The 17,613-nt window shown below is 54.1% G+C and overlaps 1 protein-coding gene across 1 annotated transcript in view; it reads right to left on the bottom strand.

The window, feature by feature from the left end:
• Positions 1-1,210: 1,210 nt before the first annotated feature.
• The window catches only part of LOC124005934 (histone-lysine N-methyltransferase SETDB1-B-like), a 31,372-nt gene continuing 14,969 nt past the window's right edge, over positions 1,211-17,613 (bottom strand). The window contains 14 exon segments of the mRNA XM_046315577.1: positions 1,211-1,290; positions 1,293-1,378; positions 1,608-1,696; positions 2,303-2,391; positions 2,394-2,561; positions 4,737-4,861; positions 5,024-5,043; positions 5,268-5,440; positions 5,962-6,123; positions 6,282-6,539; positions 11,590-11,759; positions 11,850-11,966; positions 12,128-12,218; positions 12,730-12,991. Coding sequence (XP_046171533.1) covers positions 1,211-1,290; positions 1,293-1,378; positions 1,608-1,696; positions 2,303-2,391; positions 2,394-2,561; positions 4,737-4,861; positions 5,024-5,043; positions 5,268-5,440; positions 5,962-6,123; positions 6,282-6,539; positions 11,590-11,759; positions 11,850-11,966; positions 12,128-12,218; positions 12,730-12,991 — 1,890 coding nt within the window.

The raw sequence follows: 17,613 nt of genomic DNA, 5'->3' as shown, positions 1-17,613 counted from the left end.
GTGTCCCATCTAGCATAGTGTGTCCTTACAGCAGGCTTCTTCTACACTCAGAGAGGAGACGGAGTTAGAGGTCTCTTCCAGCAGAACTCCCTCTGCACTCAGAGAGGAGACGGAGTTAGAGGTCTCTTCCAGCAGAACTCCCTCTGCACTCAGAGAGGAGACGGAGTTAGAGGTCTCTTCCAGCAGAACTCCCTCTGCACTCAGAGATAAGATGAAGAAATAGAGGGATGAGATGGAGGTAGAGGGTGGTCTCTTCCAGCAGAACTCCCTCTGCACTCAGAGATAAGATGAAGAAATAGAGGGATGAGATGGAGGTAGAGGGTGGTCTCTTCCAGCAGAACTCCCTCTGCACTCAGAGATAAGATGAAGAAATAGAGGGATGAGATGGAGGTAGTCAGGGTGGTCAAATAATACATTTTCCAGCAGAACTCCATGTCTCTGCACTCAGAGATAAGATGAAGAAATAGAGGGATGAGATGGAGGATAGAGGGTGGTCTTCTTCCAGCAGAACTCCTCTGCACTCAGAGATAAGATGAAGAAATAGAGGGATGAGATTCTGCTGTTTGATGCCATCATTCAAATCAACTGGAGGTAGAGGGAACCGGAGAAAAATGGTCTCTTCCAGCAGAACTCCCTCTGCACTCAGAGATAAGATGAAGAAATAGAGGGATGAGATGGAGGTAGAGGGTGGTCTCTTCCAGCAGAACTCCCTCTGCACTCAGAGATAAGATGAAGAAATAGAGGGATGAGATGGAGGTAGAGGGTGGTCTCTTCCAGCAGAACTCCCTCTGCACTTCAGAATAAGATGAAGAAATAGAGGGATGAGATGGAGGTAGAGGGTGGTCTCTTCCAGCAGAACTCCTCTGCACTCAGAGATAAGATGAAGAAATAGAGGGATGAGATGGAGGTAGAGGGTGGTCTCTTCCAGCAGAACTCCCTCTGCACTCAGAGATAAGATGAAGAAATAGAGGGATGAGATGGAGGTAGAGGGTGGTCTCTTCCAGCAGAACTCCCTCTGCACTCAGAGATAAGATGAAGAAATAGAGGGATGAGATGGAGGTAGAGGGTGGTCTCTTCCAGCAGAACTCCCTCTGCACTCCGCCTTCCAGTCCCCACAGCCCCATCCCAGCCCCTCCAGAGATAAGATGAAGAAATAGAGGGATGAGATGGAGGTAGAGGGTGGTCTCTTCCAGCAGAACTCCCTCTGCACTCAGAGATAAGATGAAGAAATAGAGGGATGAGATGGAGGTAGAGGGTGGTCTCTCCTCATGTGTCTTCCTCTGCACTCTGTCCACAGCAGCACAGTAGCTCCTTTCCCTCCACACTGCCAACCTCGTAGTTATAGTCCCATGTCAACTCTGTCCCCGCCCGGATACGCCTGCACACACACACACACACACACACACACACACACACACACACACACACACACACACACACACACACACACACACACACACACACACACACTAGTGGATGACTCAGTGGTCAACAGGCAACATTCACAAGTGCTCAGCACAAAACCATTTCAAATAATACATGTTTCTTTATCAGAGTAACAGGCTTCTACCAAGTCTATGTAACCATGTCTAATACAGAACACTCACTTGCTGGCGAAGAAGGCTACCCAGGGGAAACGCAGATCGTGTGTGTCTACAAACACATTCTGGACAAACAGGTTAGCACTGCAGCTATGCTGTAAGGGGGAGAGATGAGAGGGAAGAGAGCAGAGAGCTTAATTCCCTTTGTCAAAATGCATATAGTCTCCATTGCAAACTGGAATGTTGCGCGCTGATGAAGCCTTCTGTTGCTGTTTGATGCCATCATTCAAATCAACTGGGAACTAGGAAATCTCTGACTTCAGTGAGTTCAAGATAAATGGGAACCGGAGAAAAAATTAGATCCAACTCGGAACGATTGTTTTGAATAGTCATCCAACAAGGAATTCCAACTCGGGTCTCTTTCTAGAGCTCCGACTTTCCGACCTGAAGTTCACGGACGTCATGATTTTTACGAGTTCCCAAGTGACTTGAAAGCAGCACAAGATGCTGCAGCAGCAGCTCTTCCGCTGTCTGACAGATGTTCCACTAAAAGACTGTACCTGTATGCTGTACGCGTGTGATAAACCGATAAGCATGAGCAGTCAACTCTATTTCCATCAATGAAGAGGCAAAAACTTCGCACTGGGATTTTCTCTATTGGCCGGCGGAAATGTTACCGGCTTCTTTATGCATTTATTTTTAAGTCAGACAAAAGCAAGCCATTACCGGTTAATGGAAAGTGACACACGTATCACACTCACGTTGAGGTAGCGCCCCAGGTTGCCCTCCAGCTTGGCGTCGATGATGTAGCAGGACTCCTCGCCATCAAAGAACTGCCGTGTGTTTTTCCCCCACTGTCTCCCCCTCCCCCATCCCCACCCTTACCCTGTGCCCCTCCATGGCCCCCCGGGCCTCCCCCTGGCCCCATCCCAGCCCCTCCAGTCTTCACCATCAGGCCATGGGAGTTCTTCAGAGCAATGCCTCGCGTGGACTTCACAGCCACCTGCCTCTTCACCGCACCTGAGACAGGAGGCAAGGAGAGGGAGGAGAGGGAGGACGAAGGGGAGAAGAGAAAGGGTCAATTCAGGGAGAAGCACCACATGAACAGGTCTGGCAATACCTGATAAAACACAGATCTATGAACCCACAGCCCCAACTCTCCCCCCTCTCCTCACCTGTGTTTTCCCCTCCACCCATTCCTCCCCTTCCTTCCCCCTCCCCCCTCATCCTCGCTCCCTTCTCCCATTCTTCCTCCCCTTCCTCCCCACCCTTGCCTCCTCTCCCTGCACGTTTTCCTCTGCCTTCCCTTCTCCCCCATCCTCTCCTCTCCCTACCTCCCCCATCCTCTCCTCTCCCTACCTCCCCCATCCTCTCCTCTCCCTACCTCCCCCACCCTCTCCTCTCCCTTCCTCCCCCATCCTCTCTCTCTCCCCTTCCTCCCCCATCCTCTCCTCTCCCTTCCTCCCCCATCCTCTCCTCTCCCTTCCTCCCCCATCCTCTCCTCTCCTCCCTTCCCCCTCCTCCCCATCCTCTCCTCTCCCTCCCCCTCCCCCATCCTTCCTCCCCCTCCCCCCATCCTCTCCCTTCCTCCCCCATCCTCCTCTCCCTACCTCCCCCATCCTCTCCCCCCTCCCTCTCTCTCCTCCCCCCTCCCCCATCCTCTCTCCTCTCCTCTCCTCCCCCATCCTCCCTCCCTCCTCCCCCATCCTCTCCTCTCCCTTCCTCCCCCCCTCCTCCCTCTCCCTCCTCCCCCACCCCCCCTCCTCTCCTCTCCTCTCCCTTCCTCCCCACCCTCTCCTCTCCCTTCCTCCCCATCCTCTCCTCACCTCCCCCACCCTCTCCTCTCCTCTACCTCCTCCCCCCATCCTCTCCTCTCCCTCCTCCTCCCCCTCCTCTCCTCCCCCCTCCTCCCCCCCATCCTCTCCTCTCCCTTCCTCCCCACCCTCTCCTCCCTCCTCCCCCATCCCTCCCTCCCCTCCTCCCCCCCTCTCCTCCCCCTACCTCCCTCTCCCCCCTCTCCTCCTCCTCCCTCTCCCCCCCACCTCCCCCATCCTCTCCTCTCTCCTACCTCCCCCCCTCTCCCCCCTCCTCCTCCCTCTCCTCCCTACCTCCCCCATCCTCTCCTCTCCCTTCCTCCCTCCCCATCCTCCCTCTCCCTTCCTCCCCCCCCTCTCCTCTCCCTACCTCCCCCATCCTCCCTCCCCCCCTCTCCCCCTCCTCTCCCCTCCCTCCCCCCTCCCTCCCCTCCCTCCTCCCCTTCCTCCCCCTCATCCTCTCCTCCTCCTCCCCCATCCCATCCTCCTCCCCCCACCCTCCCCCATCCTCTCCCCTTCCTCCCCCTCTCCGCTCCCTCCTCCCCCATCCTCTCCTCTCCCTTCCTCCCCCCCTCTCCTCTCCCTACCTCCCCCCACCCTCCCCCATCTCTCCTCTCCCTCCTCCCCCCTCTCCCTCCCCCTCTCCCTCCCTCCCCACCCTATCCTCTCCTCCCTCCCCCCATCCTCTCCTCTCCCTTCCTCCCCCACCTCTCCTCCCCCATCTCCTCCCCCCTTCCTCCCCTCCTCTCCTCCCCTTCCTCCCCCATCCTCTCCTCTCCCTACCTCCCCCATCCTCTCCTCTCCCTACCTCCCCCATCCTCTCCTCTCCCTCCTCCCCCCCATCCTCCCATCCTCCTCCCTCCTCCCCCATCCCCCTCTCCTCCCTCCCTCCCCCATCCTCCCCACCCTCTCCTCCCCCTTCCTCCCCACCCCCATCCTCTCCCCCTACCTCCCCCATCCCCCATCCTCTCCTCTCCCTACCTCCCCCATCCTCTCCTCTCCCCTACCTCCCCCATCCTCTCCTCTCTCTTCCTCCTCCTCCTCCCTACCTCCCCCATCCCCATCCTCTCCTCTCCCTACCTCCCCCATCCTCTCCTCCTCTCCCTACCTCCCCCATCTCTCTCCTCCTCCCCCCACCTCCCCCCATCCCCCTCCTCCTCCCCTACCTCCCCCCATCCTCCCTCCTCCCTCTCCCTACCTCCCCCATCCTCTCCTCTCCCTACCTCCCCCATCCTCTCCTCCCTCTCCTCTCCCCCCATCTCCTCCCCCTACCTCCCCCATCCCTCCTCCCCTTCCTCTCCTCTCCCTACCTCCCCCATCCTCTCCCCCATCTCCCCCTACCTCCCCCATCCTCTCCTCTCCCTACCTCCCCCATCTTCACCCTGTGTGCGTTTCTCTCTCTCCTTGTTGTCATCAGATCCAGAGCTGATGGTCTGGACGTCATCACTGTCCGACAGCGTCATCACATCCTGTCTCTTCCCTCCCTCCGTCTTCACTGATTGTTGACTGCGGAGGGCGCAAAAACACACAGAGTCACTCAACGTTATCGAATGTTATTCATATGGCACATTCTACCTGGTATATTTGATATTGTGCAACACAGGCCTAAAAGGGCCAAGCCAGAGTTAAATAGGTTGAAATTACATTTCACAATCATTCATTACGTACCTTTTCTGGTCTCCGGGCTCCTAGAACAGAGAACACAGGAGAAGGTGCATCAGTATCCAATCAGAGCACCGGAACACAAATCACTCATTAATGAACATGAGAAGGAATCAATCATCACGAGAGGGTGTCCAATCAGAACACCAGGAAATGAAAGCAAGAGATCGAGGATGATTACATATATTAGGATAATTCAATAGGATCCACACAAAGTAGCTGAGATGGATATGTGCTACCCCCCCCTTACCTTCTTCTCTATCTTCAGTCCCTCCATCTTAACGGTGGCCTGGGAGGTAGATGGTTGGTTGGTGAGCCAGGATGCTACTTTACTCTTCCCACTCTCCTCTGGCATGGGGGGTGGCTTCCTGTCCTCCTTCCCCCCCACTGACACACTCATCCCATCCTTACTGTCCTGGCTCCCTGGATGGGGGGGTTAAATAAATATCATTTTACATCACGCTGCTACATGTAAAAAGGTTCAGCTGTTTTTCTCAATATCAAATATATTTGGGTAACAATTAAGTATCTTACTGTGATTGTTTTCAATTAAAATACTAAAAAATGTAATAAGAGTTTCTAGAAAATGGCAATTTCTCAAGCATGAATCTTGCTAGGAATGTCTGAGGGTATTTGTGTATTTATTAAGGATCTCCAGTTGATCCTGTCAAGTGGGGAGGAGGAAACAGATAACTAGCTGTTATTGGCAGAGATGTTTGGAACTCTTTCTTATTAACTCATTAACCGCCTGGTGATGTCATCAGGCAGGACTAAACTCCATCCCACCACAACAGGCTGACCTTTCAGGAGGTCTTTTCAAATAGCTCTTACATCAACCTCGGTGTGGAAATATATATATCACATTGACTTCAGTGGGCCTTTAACATAACTTCCTACTGCAGGCCCAGCGTGACAACTGGGGGTTCAGTTAAGTGCGCACACACCTTCCATGACGCCCTTGGCCTGGCGCCGGGTGGTGTAGCTCCTCCACACAGAGCTGGAACTGTAGTAGGGGTCCTTCACAAACGTGTCGTCTGAACTTTTGTCGTTGTTTGACTCTTCATCACTATCCCCATCCTTAGAGGAGTCGCCACCAGCACCCCGCGCTGACGGAGAGAAGGAAGTTGTAAAACGGCAAAAGGTGTCATTTCAGACCCAATGTGAGTCCTAAATGGCATCATAATCCCTATATAGTGCACTACTTTGGCTCTGGTCAAAAGTAAAAGCCAGACTCTTTCTAGACTGCTAAATTGTGACCCCTCACCTTTGCCAGCGGGGTTGGCAGCATTGGTTCTCTGGGGGGGTTTGGGAAGGGTCTTGTTCTGCAAAGCCAGGGAGGACGAGGGGGGGTTCTTCAGCCTGGACATGTCCACCCCGCTCCCGTCACTGTCTGAACAGTGGGCCTCACTCTCATACCCTTCCTTGAAGTTCTCCACACTCTCTATGTGGTCCAGGTTAGCAAAGTACTCATCACCCATCTCCAGACCCTCCTTGTCCGCAAAGTCATCTGTCAGAATCTTACCTGGGAGAGAGAGAAGAGTGAGAGAGAAGACAGGGAGGGCGGGAGGGAGGAGAGAGAAGACAGGGAGGGCGTGAGGAGAGAGAGAAGACAGGGAGGGCGTGAGGAGAGAGAGAAGACAGGGAGGGCGTGAGGAGAGAGAGAAGACAGGGAGGGCGGGAGGAGAGAGAGAAGACAGGGAGGGCGGGAGGAGAGAGAAGACAGGGAGGGCGGGAGGAGAGAGAAGACAGGGAGGGCGGGAGGAGAGAGAAGACAGGGAGGGCGGGAGGAGAGAGAAGACAGGGAGGGCGGGAGGAGAGAGAAGACAGGGAGGGCGGGGGAGGAGAGAGAGAAGACAGGGAGGGCGTGAGGAGAGAGAGAAGACAGGGAGGGCGTGAGGAGAGAGAGAAGAGAGGGAGGGCGTGAGGAGAGAGAGAAGACAGGGAGGGCGTGAGGAGAGAGAGAAGACAGGGAGGGCGGGAGGAGAGAGAGAAGACAGGGAGGGCGGAGGAGAGAGAGAAGACAGGGAGGGCGGGAGGAGAGAGAGAAGACAGGGAGGGCGGGAGGAGAGAGAGAAGACAGGGAGGGCGGGAGGAGAGAGAGAAGACAGGGAGGGCGGGAGGAGAGAGAGAAGACAGGGAGGGCGGGAGGAGAGAGAGAAGACAGACAGGGAGGGCGGGAGGAGAGAGAAGACAGGGAGGGCGGGAGGAGAGAGAAGACAGGGAGGGCGGGAGGAGAGAGAAAGACAGGGAGGGCGGGAGGAGAGAGAAGACAGGGAGGGCGTGAGGGAGAGAGAGAAGACAGGGAGGGCGGGAGGAGAGAGAGAGACAGGGAGGGCGGGAGGAGAGAGAGAAGACAGGGAGGGCGGGAGGAGAGAGAGAAGACAGGGAGGGCGGGAGGAGAGAGAAGACAGGGAGGGAAGACAGGGAGGAGAGAGAAGACAGGGAGGGCGGGAGGAGAGAGAAGACAGGGAGGGCGGGGGGAGAGAGAAGACAGGGAGGGCGGGAGGAGAGAGAAGACAGGGAGGGCGGGAGGAGAGAGAAGACAGGGAGGGCGGAGGAGAGAGAGAAGACAGGGAGGCGTGAGGAGAGAGAGAAAGACAGGGAGGGCGGAGGAGAGAGAAGACAGGGAGGGCGGAGGAGAGAGAAGAGAGGGAGGGCGGAGGAGAGAGAGAAGACAGGGAGGGCGGGAGGAGAGAGAAGACAGGGAGGGCGGAGAGAGAGAAGACAGGGAGAGCGGAGAGAGAGAAGAGAGGGAGGGCGGAGAGAGAGAAGAGAGAGAAGACAGGGAGGGCGAAGACAGGGAGGGCGGAGAGGGCGAAGACAGGGAGGGCGGAGAGAGAGAAGACAGGGAGGAGAGAGAGAAGAGAGGGAGGGAGGAGAGAGAGAAGAGAGGGAGGGAGGAGAGAGAGAGAGAGAGAGGGGGAGGAGAGAGAGAAGAGGGAGGAGAGAGAGAAGAGGGAGGAGAGAGAGAAGAGGGAGGAGAGAGAGAAGAGGGAGGAGAGAGAGAAGAGGGAGGAGAGAGAGAAGAGGGAGGAGAGAGAGAAGAGCGAGGGAGGGAGGGGAGGGAGGGAGGGAGGGGGAGGGAGGGAGGGAGGGAGGGAGGAGAGAGAGAAGAGAGGGTGGGAGGAGAGAGAGAAGAGAGGGTGGGAGGAGAGAGTGAAGAGAGGGAGGGAGGAGAGAGTGAAGAGAGGGAGGGAGGAGAGAGTGAAGAGAGGGAGGGAGAGGGAGAGACAAAAACAACACTAGACACTATGGAACACAAAGGTTTTACCATCTCATCCTGGAATATACAATGTCTGAGGTCATCTGCCTTTGTTCTAAAGAACAGGAACCCAGACTACAAATAAAGTGGAAATACAGACATTGTAATCTTCAAGAAAAATGGTATAGAGGAGACAAACCCGCTGGTTGCCTTCTAGGTTACAGAGAGCTGGTAGTCCCATCCACTGAACCAACAAACATGGGTCACAACTCCTGCAGCTCTGTCGCATGCTGGGTCTCTACATAGTCAATGGTTGGCTTCCAGGAGACTCCTAAGGTAGATACACCTACAGCTCATCTCCTGGCGGGGATGCAGCTTGAGCCCCACCCTCTCCATCATATATATCAACGAATTGGCGAGGGCAGTCTGCAGCACCCCAGCACCTGGTCTCACCCTACTAGAATCTGACCTGGGCCTTGACAGTAAATCTCAGTAATACAAAAACGCTGTTCCAAAAAAAGTCCAGATGCCAAGAACACAAAGACAAATTCCACCTAGACACCGTAGCTCTAGAACACACAAAAAACAATACATACCTCTGCCTAAATATCAGCACCACAGGTAACTACCACAAAGCTGTGAACTGAGAGACAAGGCAAGAAGTGCCTTCAACGGCATCAAAAGGAACACAAAATTTGACATCCTAATTAGGATCTGTCTAAAAACACTTGGATCAGTTAGAGAACCCATTGCCCTTTATGGTTGTGAGGTCTGGGGTACGCTCACAAACCAAGAATTCACAAAATGGGACAAACACCAAATTGAGACTCATCCAAATGATGCATGCAGAGCAGAATTAGGCCGATACCCACTAATGATCAAAATCCAGAAAAGAGCCATTAAATTCTACAACCACCTAAAGGGAAGCGATTCCCAAACCTTCCATAACAAAACCATCACTTACAGAGAGATTAACTTAGACAAGAGTCCCCTAAGAAAGCTGGTCAAGCTGTCTCAGCCTCCAGTATTTATGCTGCAGTAGTTTATGTGTCGGGGGGCTAGGGTCAGTTTGTTATATCTGGAGTACTTCTCCTGTCCTATTCGGTGTCCTGTGTGAATCTAAGTGTGCGTTCTCTAATTCTCTCCTTCTTTCTTTCTCTCTCGGAGGACCTGAGCCCTAGGACCATGCCCCAGGACTACCTGACCTGATGACTCCTTGCTGTCCCCAGTCCACCTGGCCATGCTGCTGCTCCAGTTTCAACTGTTCTGCCTTACTATTATTCGACCATGCTGGTCATTTATGAACATTTGAACATCTTGGCCATGTTCTGTTATAATCTCCACCCGGCACAGCCAGAAGAGGACTGGCCACCCCACATAGCCTGGTTTCTTCCTAGGTTTTGGCCTTTCTAGGGAGTTTTTCCTAGCCACCGTGCTTCTACACCTGCATTGCGTGCTGTTTGGGGTTTTAGGCTGGGTTTCTGTACAGCACTTTGAGATATCAGCTGATGTACGAAGGACTATATAAATACATTTGATTTGATTTGATTTTGATTTGATTTGATTTTTGGTCATTGGGCTCTGTTCACAAACCCCAGGACAACACAACTACACCCAACCAAATCATGAGAAAACAAAAAGATAATTACTTAACACATTGGAAAGAATTAACAAAAAAGAGAGCAAACTAGAATGCTATTTGGTCCTAAACCGAGAGTACACAGTGGCAGAATACCTGACCACTGTGACTGTCCCTAAACAGAGAGTACACAGTGGCAGAATACCTGACCACTGTGACTGTCCCTAAACAGAGAGTACACAGTGGCAGAATACCTGACCACTGTGACTGTCCCTAAACAGAGAGTACACAGTGGCAGAATACCTGACCACTGTGACTGACCCTAAACAGAGAGTACACAGTGGCAGAATACCTGACCACTGCAGAATACCTGACCACTGTGACTGACCCTAAACAGAGAGTACACAGTGGCAGAATACCTGACCACTGTGACCAAAAATTAAGGAAAGCTTTGACTATATACAGACTCAGTGAGCATAGCCTTGCTATTGAGAGGGCGCCGTAGGCAGACCTGGCTATTAAGAGACGACAGGATATGTGCTCACTGCCCACAAAATGAGGTGGAAACTGAGCTGCATTTCCTGACCTCCTGCCAAATGTATGACCATAGAGACACATTTCCCTCAGATTACACAGATCCACAAAGAATTTGAAAACAAATCAAATGTGGATAAACTCCTGTATTTATTAGGTGAACTACCACAGTGAGACACCACAGCAGAAAGATGTGACCTGTTGTCACAAGAAAAGGGCAGCCAGTGAAAAACAAACACCATTGTAAATACAACCCATATTTACATGTATTTTCCCTGTACATTGTTAGAACACTGTAGATCGCCATAATATGATATTTCAAATGTCTCCAATCCTTTGAAATTACAGTTAAAGGATTGGAGACATTTGAAATATCATATTACTGTAAAAAAATATATATTAAAAAAAATTGTTTACCCCTTTTTCTCCCCAATTTCATGGTATCCAATTGTTGTAGTAGCTATTATCTTGTCTCATCGCTGCAACTCCCGTACGGGCTTGGGAGAGACGAAGGTTGAAAGTCATGCGTCCTCCGATACCCAACCCAACCAAGCCGCACTGCTTCTTAACACAGCGCCCTCCAACCCGGAAGCCAGCCGCACCAATGTGTTGGAGGAAACACCAACCTTGGCTAGCGCGCACTGCGCCAAGCCCGCCACAGGAGTCGCTGGTGCGCGATGAGACAAGGACACCCCTACCAACCAAGCCCTCCCTAACCCGGGTGACGCTAGGCCGATTGTGCGTCGCCCCACGGACCTCCCGGTCGCGGCCGGTTACGACAGAGCCTGGTCGCGAACCCAGGGACTCTGATGGCACAGCTGGCGCTGCAGTACAGCGCCCTTAACCACTGCACCACCCGGGAGGCCATTACTGTTCATTTTTGATTGTTTATTTTACTTTTGTTTATGATCTATTTCACTTGCTTTGGCGATGAAAACATGTTTCCCAAGCCATTAAAGCCCTTTGAGTTGAATTGAGTTGAGAGGAGAGGAGAGAGAAGAGAAGAGGGGAAGTAAAGGAAATAGGGCAAGACCTTCTACGTTACTATTCATTCTGCATTCATCTATAGGCATTTAAACAATTATATACACTGACAAGGAGCCATGTGCTGTTCTGAATGTTAATGACAGGTCTTATTATGCAGTCCACTTCCTACATGTAATGCAATGTGAATACCAGTACATACTGTTATCCATGTGTAACGCCTGCTATAACACCGCTCTGTCCCCTCCTCCACCACACCACCCAGCGACGTACCTGCGTAGATACAGACGAAGGACCCCTTGGCCACGTCGTCCAGACAGCGGATACCCCAGCCTTTGTTCTGGGTCTTAAAGAGCTGCAGCCTCACCTGCAGACCGTGCTGCACCAGACGGTTAGTACACATCTGACTGCAGCACTTACAACGCTTATTACACTCATAAATCCTGAGAGGGGGAAGGACGGAGAGGGGGAGAGATTAGTAAGAGGGATGTCTGTGTTTGTGGCTGTTTGTGTTGCTTGTGTGCGTCTCTCACCCGGTGGGCAAACACTCCTCCAGTCTCTTTTGTGTGTATCCAGCCGTGTGGTTGATCTGTGCTCCAGGGGTACAGGCTGTGGCCTGCAGGGTCAGCTGGTGACACGAACACTTGGACCTACACAACACACACAATCCCAATTTCAACACTTTCAATTGACTAAATAAATGAATCCCTGATTTAACAATTGGACAGGTGAAATCTATGTAGTGGAGGCCATGCAGAAGACAGAGCCCAGATGAGGGGGTCACAGGAAGGTCAAGAGTCATAGTACTGACTTGTCCCTGCAGCCGTCAGTACAGTCACAGCCCACCAGGAACTCAGGACTGGTGTTGATGAACACTCCGTCCTCAGGGATACGCTCCTTACCTGGGAACACACATCAGTCACTGACGTCTTCAGGGATTCTTCACCATAGAATTACAACTAATGCTCCAGTTTTATGACTTCATCTCAACAGAATATCAATTGACTCCCTATTCCAGGTAGCCTAGTGTTTAGAGCGTTGGGTCAGTAACTGAAAGGTTGCTAGAACGAATCCCTGAGCTGACAAGGTAAAAATTTGTCGTTCTGCCCCTGAACAAGGCAGTTAACCCACTGTTCCCCGGGCGCCAAAGACGTGGAATGTCCAATTATGGCAGCCCCCCTGCACCTCTCTGATTCAGAGGGGTTGGGTTAAATGCAGAAGAGACATTTCAGTTGAATGGATTCAGTTGTACAACTGACTAGGTATCCCCCTTTCCTTACGTGTTGTGTAGCTAGTGCACCACCATTGGCCTGTACTATACAGGAAGACCTAGCGCTCTGATGGGTAATCGTTTGATTGAGGCCTCTATAGTAACTCAAGGCCTATATACTGATTGAGAATCCCTCTCCTCACTGTAGGCCACGTCGGGGGGTGGTGTGATGTCGATCTCGTTGACGCAGGACAGGGGAATGTCCTCGCGGCCGTTGGTGATGTCTCGAATGTAGTAATAAGGCTTCTGGGGCTGGAAGCGCCGGTCGACCAGGACATAGGGGTCCAAGCAGAACATCTCCAGGAAGATGAAGTCACAGCGCGTCTGGAACAGGTAGCGCTGGATCTCTGCCATGCTGCGCAGACACAGCCCACACGGAGACTTGTAGATCACATGGAACGACATCTGACAGGGGGGTTGGGGAGAGAGAGAGAGAGAGAGATGGACGGGCAGTGGTTGGGGACAGAGAGAGAGAGATGGACGGGCAGTGGTTGGGGAGGGAGAGAGAGAGAGAGATGGACGGGCAGTGGTTGGGGAGAGAGAGATGGACGGGCAGTGGTTGGGGAGAGAGAAATGGACGGGCAGTGGTTGGGGAGAGAGAAATGGACGGGCAGTGGTTGGGGAGAGAGAAATGGACGGGCAGTGGTTGGGGAGAGAGAGAGAGAGAGAGATGGACGGGCAGTGGTTGGGGAGAGAGAGAGAGAGAGAGATGGACGGGCAGTGGTTGGGGAGAGAGAGAGAGATGGACGGGCAGTGGTTGGGGAGAGAGAGAGAGGTGGACGGGCAGTGGTTGGGGAGAGAGAGAGATGGACGGGCAGTGGTTGGGGAGAGAGAGAGAGATGGACGGGCAGTGGTTGGGGAGAGAGATGGACGGGCAGTGGTTGGGGAGAGAGAGAGAGAGATGGACGGGCAGTGGTTGGGGAGAGAGAGAGAGAGAGAGAGGACGGGCAGTGGTTGGGGAGAGAGAGAGAGAGAGAGAGAGAGAGAGAGAGAGAGAGAGAGATGGACGGGCAGTGGTTGGAGAGAGAGAGAGAGAGAGAGAGAGAGAGAGAGAGAGAGAGATGGACGGGCAGTGGTTGGGGAGAGAGAGAGAGAGAGAGAGAGAGAGAGAGAGAGAGAGAGAGAGATGGACGAGTGGTTGGGGAGAGAGAGAGAGAGAGAGAGAGAGAGAGATGGACGGGCAGTGGTTGGGGAGAGAGAGAGAGATGGACGGGCAGTGGTTGGGGAGAGAGAGAGAGATGGACGGGCAGTGGTTGGGAGAGAGAGAGAGATGGACGGGCAGTGGTTGGAGAGAGAGAGAGAGATGGACGGGCAGTGGTTGGGGAGAGAGAGAGAGAGAGAGAGAGAGACGGGCAGTGGTTGGGGAGAGAGAGAGAGAGAGAGAGAGAGAGAGAGAGAGAGAGAGAGAGAGAGAGGACGGAGCAGTGGTTGGAGAGAGAGAGAGAGAGAGATGGACGGGCAGTGGTTGGGGAGAGAGAGAGAGAGAGAGAGAGAGAGAGAGAGAGAGAGAGGACGGGCAGTGGTTGGGGAGAGAGAGAGAGAGAGAGAGAGAGAGAGAGGACGGGCAGTGGTTGGACGGGCAGTGGTTGGGAGAGAGAGAGAGAGAGAGAGAGAGAGATGGACGGGAGAGAGAGAGAGAGAGAGAGAGAGAGAGAGAGAGAGAGAGAGAGAGAGAGAGAGAGAGAGAGAGAGAGAGAGAGAGAGAGAGAGAGAGAGAGAGAGAGAGAGAGAGAGAGAGAGAGAGAGAGAGAGAGAGAGATGGACAGTGGTTGGGGAGAGAGAGAGAGGAGGAGAGAGAGAGAGAGAGAGAGAGAGAGAGAGAGATGGACGGGCAGTGGTTGGGGAGAGAGAGAGAGAGAGAGACGGGCAGTGGTTGGGGAGAGAGAGAGAGAGAGAGAGAGAGAGAGAGAGAGAGAGAGAGAGAGAGAGAGTGGACGGGCAGTGGTTGGGGAGAGAGAGAGAGAGAGAGAGAGAGATGGACGGGCAGTGGTTGGGGAGAGAGAGAGAGAGAGAGAGAGAGAGGTTGAGAGAGAGAGAGAGATGGACGGGCAGTGGTTGGGGAGAGAGAGAGATGGACGGGCAGTGGTTGGGGAGAGAGAGAGATGGACGGGCAGTGGTTGGTTGGGGAGAGAGAGAGAGATGGAGAGTGGTTGGGAGAGAGAGAGAGAGAGAGGACGGGCAGTGGTTGGGGAGAGAGAGAGAGATGGAGAGAGATGGACGGGCAGTGGTTGGAGAGAGAGAGAGAGAGAGAGAGAGAGAGAGAGAGAGAGAGAGATGGACAGTGGTTGGAGAGAGAGAGAGAGAGAGAGAGAGAGAGAGATGGACGGGCAGTGGTTGGGAGAGAGAGAGAGGAGAGAGAGAGAGAGAGAGAGAGAGAGAGAGAGAGAGAGAGAGAGAGAGAGAGAGAGAGAGAGAGAGAGAGAGAGAGAGAGAGATGGACGGGCAGTGGTTGGGGAGAGAGAGAGAGGAGAGAGAGAGAGAGAGAGAGAGAGAGAGAGAGATGGACGGGCAGTGGTTGGGGAGAGAGAGAGAGAGAGAGAGAGAGAGAGAGAGAGAGAGAGAGAGAGATGGACGGGCAGCGGTTGGGGAGAGAGAGAGAGAGATGGACGGGCAGCGGTTGGGGAGAGAGAGAGAGAGATGGACGGGCAGCGGTTGGGGAGAGAGAGAGAGAGAGATGGACGGGCAGCGGTTGGGGAGAGAGAGAGAGATGGACGGGCAGCGGTTGGGGAGAGAGAGAGGGACGGGCAGCGGTTGGGGATAGAGAGATGGACGGGCAGCGGTTGGGGAGAGAGAGAGAGAGAGAGAGAGCGGTTGGAGAGAGAGAGAGATGGACGGGCAGCGGTTGGGGAGAGAGAGAGAGATGGACGGAGAGAGCGATGTTGGAGAGAGAGAGAGAGAGAGATGGACGGGCAGTGGTTGGGAGAGAGAGAGAGAGAGAGAGAGAGAGAGAGAGAGAGAGAGAGAGAGAGAGAGAGAGAGAGATGGACGGGCAGATTGGGGAGAGAGAGAGAGATGGACGGGCAGCGGTTGGGGAGAGAGAGAGAGAGATGGACGGGCAGCGGTTGGGAGAGAGAGATGGACGAGCGGTTGGGGAGAGAGAGAGAGAGATGGACGGGCAGCGGTTGGACGGAGAGAGAGAGATGGACGGGCAGCGGTTGGGGAGAGAGAGAGAGATGGACGGGCATGGACGGGCAGTGGTTGGGGAGAGAGAGAGATGGACGGGCAGTGGTTGGAGAGAGAGAGAGAGATGGACGGGCAGTGGTTGGGGAGAGAGAGAGAGATGGACGGGCAGTGGTTGGGGAGAGAGAGAGAGAGAGAGATGGACGGGCAGTGGTTGGGGAGAGAGAGATGGGTTGGGGAGCGGTGGTGGGGGAGAGAGAGAGATGGACGGGCAGTGGTTGCAGAGGAGAGATGGAGAGCAGTGGTTGGGGAGAGAGAGATGGACGGGCAGTGGTTGGGGAGAGAGAGAGAGAGAGAGAGAGAGAGAGACGGGCAGTGGTTGGGAGAGAGAGAGAGAGAGATGGACGGGCAGTGGTTGGGGAGAGAGAGAGAGAGAGAGATAGATAGATGGACGGGCAGTGGTTGGGGAGAGAGAGAGAGAGAGTGGACGGGCAGTGGAGAGAGAGAGAGAGAGAGAGGATGGACGGGCAGTGGTTGGGGAGGGAGAGAGAGAGATGGACGGGCAGTGGTTGGGGAGAGAGAGATGGACGGGCAGTGGTTGGGGAGAGAGAGAGATGGACGGACGGGCAGTGGTTGGGGAGAGAGAGAGAGAGAGAGAGAGAGAGAGAGAGAGAGAGAGAGAGAGAGAGAGAGAGAGAGAGAGAGAGAGAGAGAGAGAGAGAGAGAGAGAGAGAGAGAGAGAGAGAGAGAGAGAGATGGACGGGCAGATGGACGGGCAGTGGTTGGGGAGAGAGAGAGAGAGAGAGAGAGAGAGATAGATAGATGGACGAGAGAGAGAGATGGACGGTTGGGGAGAGAGAGAGAGAGAGAGAGAGAGAGAGAGAGAGAGATGGACGGGCAGCGGTTGGGGAGAGAGAGAGAGAGATGGACGGGCAGCGGTTGGGGAGAGAGAGAGAGGAGAGCGGTTGGGGAGAGAGAGAGAGAGATGGACGGGCAGCGGTTGGGGAGAGAGAGAGAGATGGACGGGCAGATGGGGAGAGAGAGATGGAGCGGGCAGCGGTTGGGGATAGAGAGAGGGGAGAGAGCGGTTGGGGAGAGAGATGGACGGGCAGCGGTTGGGGAGAGAGAGATGGACGGGCAGGGTTGGGGAGAGAGAGAGAGAGAGAGATGGACGGTTGGGGAGAGAGAGAGATGGACGGGCAGTGGTTGGGGAGAGAGAGATGGACGGGCAGCGGTTGGGGAGAGAGAGAGAGAGAGAGAGAGGACGAGAGAGAGAGAGAGAGAGGAGGGCAGAGAGATGGACGGGCAGTGGTTGGGGAGAGAGAGAGAGAGAGAGGACGGTTGGGGAGAGAGAGAGGAGAGAGAGAGAGAGAGAGAGAGAGAGAGAGAGAGAGAGAGAGATGGACGGGCAGCGGTTGGGGGAGAGAGAGAGAGAGAGAGAGATAGATGGACGGGCAGTGGTTGGGGAGAGAGAGAGAGAGAGAGAGAGAGAGAGAGAGAGAGAGAGAGAGAGAGAGAGAGAGAGATGGACGGGCAGCGGTTGGGGAGAGAGAGAGAGAGAGAGAGAGAGAGAGAGAGATGGACGGGCAGCGGTTGGGGAGAGAGAGAGAGAGAGATGGACGGGCAGCGGTTGGGGAGAGAGAGAGAGAGATGGACGGGCAGCGGTGGGGACGGAGAGAGAGAGAGAGAGAGAGAGAGAGAGAGAGAGATGGACGGGCAGCGGTTGGGGAGAGAGAGAGAGAGAGAGAGAGAGAGAGAGAGAGGACGGAGAGCGGTTGAGAGAGAGAGAGAGAGATGGACGGGCAGCGGTTGGGGAGAGAGAGAGAGAGAGAGAGAGAGAGAGAGAGAGAGAGAGAGAGAGAGGACGGGCAGCGGTTGGGGAGAGAGAGAGAGAGATGGACGGGCAG

This window comes from Oncorhynchus gorbuscha, linkage group LG19 (genome assembly GCF_021184085.1).
Source record: "Oncorhynchus gorbuscha isolate QuinsamMale2020 ecotype Even-year linkage group LG19, OgorEven_v1.0, whole genome shotgun sequence".
Taxonomy (NCBI): domain Eukaryota; kingdom Metazoa; phylum Chordata; class Actinopteri; order Salmoniformes; family Salmonidae; genus Oncorhynchus; species Oncorhynchus gorbuscha.
The sequence above is the reverse complement of the archived record's forward strand: the minus strand, read 5'-3'. Positions and strand labels throughout refer to the sequence as shown.